Source organism: Thunnus thynnus, chromosome 4 (genome assembly GCF_963924715.1).
Source record: "Thunnus thynnus chromosome 4, fThuThy2.1, whole genome shotgun sequence".
NCBI classification, from domain to species: domain Eukaryota; kingdom Metazoa; phylum Chordata; class Actinopteri; order Scombriformes; family Scombridae; genus Thunnus; species Thunnus thynnus.
The window spans coordinates 22,401,135-22,411,329 of NC_089520.1; the positions used below are offsets into that span (position 1 = coordinate 22,401,135).

The 10,195-nt window shown below is 38.4% G+C and overlaps 1 protein-coding gene across 1 annotated transcript; it reads right to left on the minus strand.

Moving 5' to 3' along the window:
* Positions 1–355: 355 nt before the first annotated feature.
* Positions 356–3,978, minus strand: smug1 (single-strand-selective monofunctional uracil-DNA glycosylase 1). Its single transcript, XM_067587589.1, has 2 exons — positions 3,201–3,978; positions 356–1,971 (listed from the first exon to the last, which is right to left on the minus strand). Exons 1-2 carry the CDS (start codon positions 3,528–3,530, stop codon positions 1,423–1,425), a joined length of 879 nt encoding a protein of 292 aa, XP_067443690.1. The 5' UTR covers positions 3,531–3,978; the 3' UTR covers positions 356–1,422.
* Between the last annotated feature and the right edge of the window lie 6,217 nt (positions 3,979–10,195).

Here is a 10,195-nt window from a genome sequence, read left to right on the forward strand (position 1 = left end):
ATGAACCAGTGCCATGTTTAATTCATCTGAATACAGCCTACATATATAATATTCTATGGGCCTTTTTCTCATAAAATATGTGATTGTGTAAGACATGTGGTCCCTCTTCTGAACACCTGGTGGCAGTGCAGTTACAAACCAACATTCAAAAAGTGAGTGAAGGTTTTTGTGTTTAAAGATTCACATCCACAACAGTACATCCAAAATCACAAAAACAGATCCCTAAACATTTTCATGGCAGACAATTTGACAACTAAACATTTACTGCTCAACTATTATCAGTGTTTTAAACCGGTGGTGTAGATGAATGCAGGTCTGCAGGTTGCTCTGATGGCAAGTGGTGGACTAGAAGCAATTTTCAGTGTTAAATTTCATCTCCAACATGCAGATTAAGAAAGAACTGAGGCTTAAATCACCAGTTGTTATTTCTGTTAAAAATTAAACATTAACTGCTTTTAGCTTATTGGCATGTTTCACTAACATGCTAAAAATTAGCATTAGTTGTCTGTAGGCCTTCATCTATGGAGCACCACTGGATGAAAATTAAAAAAAAAAACATATTTCAATATTCTGTCTTTATTTAAACACCAAGCTCTTGATTTCAAGTGCTCAGCACAATAATACACAATATTGTAAAAAAAAAAAATGTGATTAAAAAAAAAGACATTTAAAAAAGAATACAAATGAATCATCTTGTACAGTGGTCCAACATGAACAGTGCTTAAAACTCTATTTTTACAAAAGCTTCATTGTCATGACAGGATTTCTGAACTTTGTAATGTAACCAGTCAAAGCTTACAGAAAGTAAGTTGTGTATTCTTCTTCAGAGGAATATCACAGACTGGTTCTGTCCGTGATTGTTAGACTATGTAAACTAATACATTTTGAAGGTCAATTATGTATAATATGTGCAACAACATCACTGTATTATGAAATTCCTTTTTCATTGTTATGTTTAGAAGTTAGAAGTTTCTATAGAGCTCTTCTCTATACAAGACCAATTACATGAAATTTCTTTTCCAAAATACAGTCTATCAATACCAATTAAAAATGCGTAAACACTGAATATTCACAAACAGCCTGAGCTTATACTTTGGGTATAAATGTATACATATATCCAGCATTTATTATGTTTACATTAGTGTAGAAGTATTTCTGAAGGTCCCAAATCCTAGTGCAATGCTCTGTCCACTGTCCTATAAAGCAGAGAAATCTAAAAACAAACAGATCTTTACAGTAGAAGAAAACATTGAAGTTGATGAACAGATGTGTTTACAGCATGAGCGATGACAGAGGTGGAAGGCATTAGTGTATTAAAAACTCATTAGAACATTCTGCATATACCGAGTCTCTTGTTGGAACTCCTTGCATGCTGATCCATTGTCCATTGACGGATGGCAATCCACACTGCTATTGATAAGGCTAAGGAGGCTGATTAGCTGATGTGTTGTTCAGCAGTGATAGGACACCGAGTTCTGCCAGCTTGGCTTTGGCTATTGCCTCCCAGCCCTTATTGGCTTGTGGGTTCCTGGGGGACGGATGCATGATGCCCTCAACTCGCACGTTAATACCTGCAGCAGTCAGAGCTCGCCGTGCCCGCTGCTCTGCCACCCGTCCAACACCAATCACCATGGAGACACCCAGAGCCTCCACCACCTGGCACAGCGCAATGTCACACAGCTTCAGGAGATGATCCCGCTCACCTGCAGGCAGCTCTGGGGGGGTTAAATTCTTCCCACTGGTACTCATGAAAATGAGTGGGCAAAGGTTGTGCACGAAGCAGTGGCGGAAGAACAGTGCAGGTTCACCACACAACTTTCTGAAGAAGCCCCAGAAACGTGCGCCACTCACTTCACTCTGAGGGCAGGCGAGCCCTGTGATCCGTCGCTTCGGATGCTCGTCTTGAGGATGACCGACCTCCCCTGTGATCTTCAGCCAATCGACAACTGACTTCACTTCACCAAAGGGCACCTGTGCAAAGAGGAGGAGATCATTTACCACCATAGGTTCATCTAGACACTTGGAAGGGGAGGGTGAGGCCTTATTTTTTCTTCCCACCCCCATTCCATGAAGACCTGCCCTACTCTGTCTCTGATTGGTCTTGCACTCATTGCCTTTGTTGGTTAGATTTGGTTAGGTTTAGGCTTGAGGAGTGAGATGGTTAGGGTTATGGCAGAGACTGTAAAAAAAATAATGGACGTAGCCACCATCACGTCACTCTTTGGTTTGTGGACTCCCGTTTTCAAGTCTCGAGTTCAGCCTTTTGACCCTTGCCAGAGAGGGTGGAGCTGACCCTAACGCTAGCTGCTAGCTTTATTATTATGGTGCATTTTAAGTCTATGGTTAACTGTGATGTAATGCTAATTTTGGCTAGCAAAAACAGGCTAAAAACAAAATGTACTTACTGGAAAAACTGAACAGCTGACACCTTAAAGGGTCTCTTAGTACAACTGAAAGTTGAACAAGTCTTTTTTAGGCGACCAAAAGGTTACAATTAATTTTCATGAACTGAAAACACACTAAAATAGCGACAGCTACCCCTATACTACTATTCTAATCTGGGATTACGACACGTAACATACGTAACCAACATTATCGCCGTGATAACTACTTGTCAATCACAAGGTAGCTACGCCGTAAAGCATACCCTGCTTTAACGTCTATTTTACTCTAAATTGGAACATAATTTACAAAATGAACATCATGCTGTATTGAAGAGGACTTGAAAGTAGTGCTTGAAACCATCATTAGGAAACAGTTTATTGAGATAATAAATCAAGTAAGAAGTAGGGTAATTTTCTCATAGACTTCCATACAATCAGACTTCTTTTTGCAACCAATGGAGTCGCCCCCTGCTGGCCATTAGATAGAATGCAGGCTTAAGGCACTTCTGCATTGGCTTCACTTTTCAGACGGGGAGCTACCCACTTGGATTAGGGTAAAAATACCAGGGTCAGGGCCAACCAGAGGCAGAGTAGGGGTAGGGCTTCGCAGAATGAGAGGTATTCAGTTGGTTGCAATCTGGTACCTCACCGCTAGATGCCACTAAATCCTACAAACTGTCTCAGTTAAACTGGGCTTTGTTGTTTGGGTGAGATTCCACATCCATAGCCAATGAGCAGGCAGTGAATGCATCATCAAAGCGTTACTACTCTGTCCCAAGTTTATTTAAAAAGATGTACATATTGGTAAATCCTTACCCCTGTCTGTGCCATGCCGAAAGGTCCAGGATTCATCCCTAAAAACAGGATGCTTTGTCCGGCCCGACAGTACGTCTCCACGTAGCAGCGGTGGGTGTCCCAGGCGTACTCCAGCGGGTTGTAGATGTACCGGACAGGCTCGCTGAAGCTGAGCTGGCGGAGGTGGGTGTTCAGCTCCAGTTCAGCCTGCAGGAACCTGGAGGAGATGGTCATGTTGCCCTCTGGTACCGTTTTAAAACTCTGCTCCTTTGACTCATACAAAGGCAGCTCCTTCTCCTCTTCGCCATCCCCACAGGCGAGCTGACCCGCAGAGGAATTGTCAGCTAACATTTGTGGTTAAACGCGTATTAAATGGCTGATAAAACCGGAGCATTAAGGTCACGTTTTGCCAGCTTCTTCTGTCAAGTTTCGACACTGACAACCGACTATACAAACGACTTTTTATGGTTTAGATTTTCATAAACACAATATTGTTCCACCATAGGAAGTGCTTTCTTCCTCTGCGTTTTTCTTCTGGTTACATTAAAAGCGGCTGCTGCCCTCCAAAGCAACACTGGTGTTATTACAGCAAGGAACTGTAGTTAGTGGAGTGTAATGTGGATGGTAATACCTGTGATCAGTGACTTACACACATGGTGGACTCAACAGTGGTGGAAGAAGTACTCAGATCCTTTACTTAAGTAAAAAGACCAATACAGAAATGTAAAAATACTCCATTGCAAGTAAAAGTCCTGCATGAAAAATCCTTCTTATGTAAAAGGACATAAGTATTATGAGCTTGATATAGTTAAAGTATTGCAGTAAAAGTAATGGTTTGGTCCCTCTGAATGATATATTATTATATATGACATCATTAGATTATTAATACTGAAGCATCAGTGTTTAAGCAGCATGTTACTGTTGTAGCTGCTAGAGGTGGAGCTGGTTTGAACTACTTTATATACAGTTAGCTAGTTTAGTCCTGTGGTTCCCAACCTAGGGGCTGGGCCCTTCAAAAGGGTCACCAGATAAATCTGAGGGTTTGTGAGATGATTAATGAGTGAGGAAAGAAGAAAAAACAAAGTTCTGATACACAAATCTGTTTTCAGTTTTTGGACTTTTTCTCTAATCTTTGATTTTTTTTGTGAAATATTGGATCATTTGAACATTTGTTGAAATGAAACCATGTGAGAAGTTTAGAGGGCAAAATCACTATTTGGTGGAGCTGTGAACAACTCATAGACATCTGAAATGTGACCCCGACAACACACTGCTTTTTGTAAGATGTCAAAAGCCAAAAAGGTTGGAAAACACTGGTTTAATCTTTAACAATGTGTCGAGCCAAAAGCATTTCATGTTTGATTTTGAACAGAAATAACAACAGCTTATTTAAGCCTCGGTGGTTTCTCAACCTACATGTTGAAGCGGAAATTTACACTGAAACTGAAAATGAGTGGGTACCTCTGAAAGTTGCTTCTATCAGCTATTGTCTGCTTACAGTTGTGTTAACAGGGATGTTGAGTAACAGTGGTGGAAAGTAACATACATTTACTCAAATACAGTACTTAAGTGCAATTTTGAGGTACTTGTACTTTACTTGAGTATTTCCATTTTATACTACTGTATTATACTTTATACTACTACTGCTACTTTATACTTCCACTCCACTCCATCTTAGAGGGACATTTTGTACTTTCTACTTCACTACATTTATTTGACAGCTTTAGTTACTTTCAGATATAATATAACAAACTTTTAAAATACAAGACCTGGTAGTGTTGGCATGTCTGCATGTAGGTTACCATGAAATGTGGTGCAGACATTACTGACTGACCTTTCATCTAGCCCCACTAACAGGTGAAAAATTCCAGTTCATTCATGATAGGATATGTCTACTAAAAGTCAATCTAACTTCAAATGAAGGGAAAAATATTAAAAATTAACTACTCCTCATTTTGCTGGGGACCATCATAAAGAACCCAAATTTAGGGGGGGGGGGGGGGGGTATGTAAGCTATGAAAAATTTGTCATATTGACCCTCTTGTTTTCTTCAAGGACAGAAACAAAGTGAAACCAGCCCCTCTGCTGTTTGTTGATAGGATCCATCTGGTTTGAATACTGAGACAGACCACTGATCATCAAACTCAATCAGTGAGGAGCAGAGCAAAAATCAAAATTTCTACTGGCTATCCCATATATCCAGTGCCAGTGCTCAGTGACATTATCCATAATCACAAACTATTTCTGGGTATATTGATTATTGGATCATTTTCTTTGATAGGTTTGTGAGGCAAGACAAATTTCTGGCCTGACACTCCTTTTTTAAATTAAGTTGGAAAAATACAGTATGTAGAGGGAATAAGGCCCCTCCTTACTAAATGATGACTGACTATTGAGGCCTTTTGTTACTTCTGTGCTGTTGGGTTTAATTTTCTGGTGTTGGTTATTTGTTATGTCTTCAAGAAAAGGAGAGGAATCTTTGAATTAAACAAAGATATACAGAAAGCGTGGATACTCTGAAACTGTAAACAATAATGCAGGAGATGATAAGTGAGATATAGGAAGACACGTTGGTAAAGAGAATAAACAAAATAGATGTAATGATGACTGAATGATGCAGTATAATTATTCATTGATACATTTATATTTATTCAAAGCTTTTAGAATCATGTCAATTTTAGCGCTTGGACACTATCTCACAACACAAACAATGGTCTGTGTTGTAAGGGTTATATACAATTAAAGGTGCCCACTGCAAAGAAAAAAAGCAATATCAATGCCAAACCCCTCTGATTCAGACACCTCCCTCCAGTGGGAAAGGAAAAACTTCCCAAAAACCCTCTAACGGGAAAAAAGAGGGAAGAACCTTGGTTTAAAGATCGCACAAGAGGGCAGGTGCCAAGTAGGTTAAATGCCAAAGAAAATCTGTATCAGTAATAAGAAATTTAACAAGTGTAGCTTTTGCTTCTGACTAATGTGTTGACTTAAACTAGAGAGGAAAGGTTACCAACAAATCACCCTTGTAATGTAATATTTCCTACACTCAAAGAGTGAATAATACTCCATAATGGTGTCAAGTCGTGAGCGTTGAAAATATTCCAAGTTCTCTTCCACAGTACTCCTTCAAGATGTCCCTCGTGAATGACTAGAGAGGAGAGGTTACCAGCACATCACTCTCATTAGTGAGTCTTTACCACTCACTTCCCTATTTTTCTTATGTTGTCTTGTCCAAAGAAATATCTCCAAAAAATCCAGGTCCCATAGTACATACATCCAAAAACAAGCTCAGACTTCTATCCTCAGATGTCCTCAAGTGAAAAAACTAAGCATAAAAAATATTGATAAGTACTCCATAAAAGTGTCACATCTTCAATGTTGAAAATATTCCAAGTTCTCTTCCACAGTACTCCTTCAAAATGTCCCTCGTGAATGACTAGAGAGGAGAGGTTACCAGCACATCACTCTCATTAGTGAGTCTTTACCACTCACTTCCCTATTTTTCTTATGTTGTCTTGTCCAAAGAAATATCTCCAAAAAATCCAGGTCCCATAGTACATACATCCAAAAACAAGCTCAGACTTCTATCCTCAGATGTCCTCAAGTGAAAAAACTAAGCATAAAAAATATTGATAAATACTCCATAAAAGTGTCATGTCTTCAATGTTGAAAATATTCCAAGTTCTCTTCCACAGTACTCCTTCAAAATGTCCCTCGTGAATGACTAGAGAGGAGAGGTTACCAGCACATCACTCTCATTAGTGAGTCTTTACCACTCACTTCCCTATTTTTCTTATGTTGTCTTGTCCAAAGAAATATCTCCAAAAAATCCAGGTCCCATAGTACATACATCCAAAAACAAGCTCAGACTTCTATCCTCAGATGTCCTCAAGTGAAAAAACTAAGCATAAAAAATATTGATAAATACTCCATAAAAGTGTCATGTCTTCAATGTTGAAAATATTCCAAGTTCTCTTCCACAGTACTCCTTTAAAATGTCCCTCGTGAATGACTAGAGAGGAGAGGTTACCAGCACATCACTCTCATTAGTGAGTCTTTACCACTCACTTCCCTATTTTTCTTTTCAAATAAACACTTGTCTTGTCCAAAGGTTGGACCTGAACTAGAGGGAAGAGGTTACCAGCACATCACCCTCACTGAACAGTAGTTGAGAAAAAAGTTCCCTCTCTATCATTTATCAAAAATATGTTTTAACACAAACAATGGTCTGTGTTGTAAGGGTTATATACAATTAAAGGTGCCCACTGCAAAGAAAAAAAGCAATATCAATGCCAAACCCCTCTGATTCAGACACCTCCCTCTAGTGGGAAAGGAAAAACTTCCCAAAAACCCTCTAACGGGAAAAAAGAGGGAAGAACCTTGGTTTAAAGATCGCACAAGAGGGCAGGTGCCAAGTAGGCTAAATGCCAAAGAAAATCTGTATCAGTAATAAGAAATTTAACAAGTGTAGCTTTTGCTTCTGACTGTAATATGTTGACTTAAACTAGAGAGGAAAGGTTACCAACAAATCACCCTTGTAATGTAATATTTCCTACACTCAAAGAGTGAATAATACTCCATAATGGTGTCAAGTCGTGAGCATTGAAAATATTCCAAGTTCTCTTCCACAGTACTCCTTCAAGATGTCCCTCGTGAATGACTAGAGAGGAGAGGTTACCAGCACATCACTCTCATTAGTGAGTCTTTACCACTCACTTCCCTATTTTTCTTATGTTGTCTTGTCCAAAGAAATATCTCCAAAAAATCCAGGTCCCATAGTACATACATCCAAAAACAAGCTCAGACTTCTATCCTCAGATGTCCTCAAGTGAAAAAACTAAGCATAAAAAATATTGATAAATACTCCATAAAAGTGTCACGTCTTCAATGTTCTCCAAAATTCAAACCAAAATAAATCCTGCTTCCATCGCAAATAAATCTATCAGCAAGCTTGGTCTTTCATCCTCAAATCTCCTTTAAGTGAAAAAGAAACATAGTGTCAGAAATATTGGACAGTAAACTGAATATTCCAAACACTATTGCTCAGTGCTACTTTAAAACATCCCTCAGGAGTCCTTACCTGTTTTTCTTTCCTTTTTGTCCTGTAAACACACAGGAAATGTCTCGACCAGCTGAGTGTAGAAGATGAATGTTGGTTGGGGTCATCCTGATGGTCTGGTCTGATCCTGTGTTTCTGTGCTGACTGCTCTCCTGAACTGTCCCCTGATCTCTTCAAGATTCCAGCCCTTTGATGTCATAAACATTCCATTCCATTCTAGAATGATGAGTCACAAATATTTGATGAGCTGCTCAAAACAATGACTATCAATACTTTACAACAGATATGATGGATATAAACACCTCTAAATCATATTAAAGTGTCCCAAAGTATCAGCCTCATGCTTAATTGGTATCTGGATGATTATGACCCCTTAATTAATTATTCATGAGTAAGTGTCACCTCTTCCCTGCAAAGTTGAAGGATTATTTTTTCCCCACCAGACACCACTTATAACTATACATAACATCTTAAATCTATAAATCTTACTCACCCAATTCAGTGTTTCCTTTATTTTCTTCACTGACATGTACTGACCCCATTGCATTGAAGTATCTGAGTCAGTTTCCTGGTGTATTTTTTTTTTTTATCTCTGTCGCTTCACCTTTTAACTGTTGGGTATCTTCATGGCTTAATTAACCTGTTCCAGGGCCCTGGGCCAAAAATATGCTGCTGGGCCCTGACTAGCCACTCACCTCTCCTGCCCTCTATACAATGTGTATCCAGTTGTCTCCGAGTTCCTATTAAGTGAAGTGCAACCAGTCCTCCTATGATGGGGTGATAACTTTGAACCCAACTTTGTAACGCTTTATTTTACAGGTCCTTTAATTTTATATTAATTTCCTTGAAATGTTCTGTGTAATTTGCAGGTATTTAACAGTTAACTTTTGGGACATTTTACAGAAAGGGTGATGCATTGTACTATTTAAATTATAAGAAACACTGAAAAAGGTGTTGTATTCTACCCATTCATTATATTTGGGTTCATATGTAATTGTTAACTTGTGAAAATCCTTAATAAATTAGATTCTTAACAATTGTTTAACAGGTATACTTTTATTGTGTAGTTTTATGTGACAAACTACATACTAGTATATTAGATTCTTTTTTTAAAACTTGATAATGAGTGCATTTCCTATATAATACCAAATTACATAACAATTTCAAAGAAATGTCATAAGAATTAACAGTTACACATCAGCTACTTTTAGGAAATTATTGTAAAACATTCCTGGAAATTAGTAAGAAAATAATGGATCTATAAATACACTGAAAAGTATTTTTTTTCTCTCTTAAAGAATTGTTAAGAACGTAATTCATTAAGATTTTTTGCAAATGAACAACTGCATATGAACACGAACATGACTGGGTACAAACACTTTTTCGTTTTTCTTATCACTTGTACCAAATTGCACCGTCCTCTCTGTAAAATGTCCTATAAATAAACCGTTACATATATGCAAATTTCCAGGAAACTTGTATAAAATGAACAGACCTGTAAGATAAAGTGTTGCCCACAACTTTATTTAGGATCATGTACTTTGTAATATGAACTAAAATGATGAAGGTCTTTAAACTAGTATTTGACAAAGAGCCCCTCTACAAGACATTAAGATTGACCCAATAGTGCAGGACTCACTTTAGTTCATATCATATGTTGGAGATGTAAATTCCTTAACATTTTTTTTTTATTAATTTGGTGAATCAATCAACCAATTGACATGCAGTGAACCTGGGCCTTTTGGGGCCTGTGGGGTCCTGGGGTATTTCTTACTTGGCTGGTAATCCAGCATTGAGCATCTTCTACAAGCTGTCACTGAGCAGCTCGTTGGGTGTGTTGTAACATCTATGGCCACCTGTGGTGCCCATTCACATGATGATTATGATCCACCCATATCCCTCTGTGAGTCCACAAACACCCTGATGCTGGAGGAAGTTATACTTTTCATCCATCAAATGT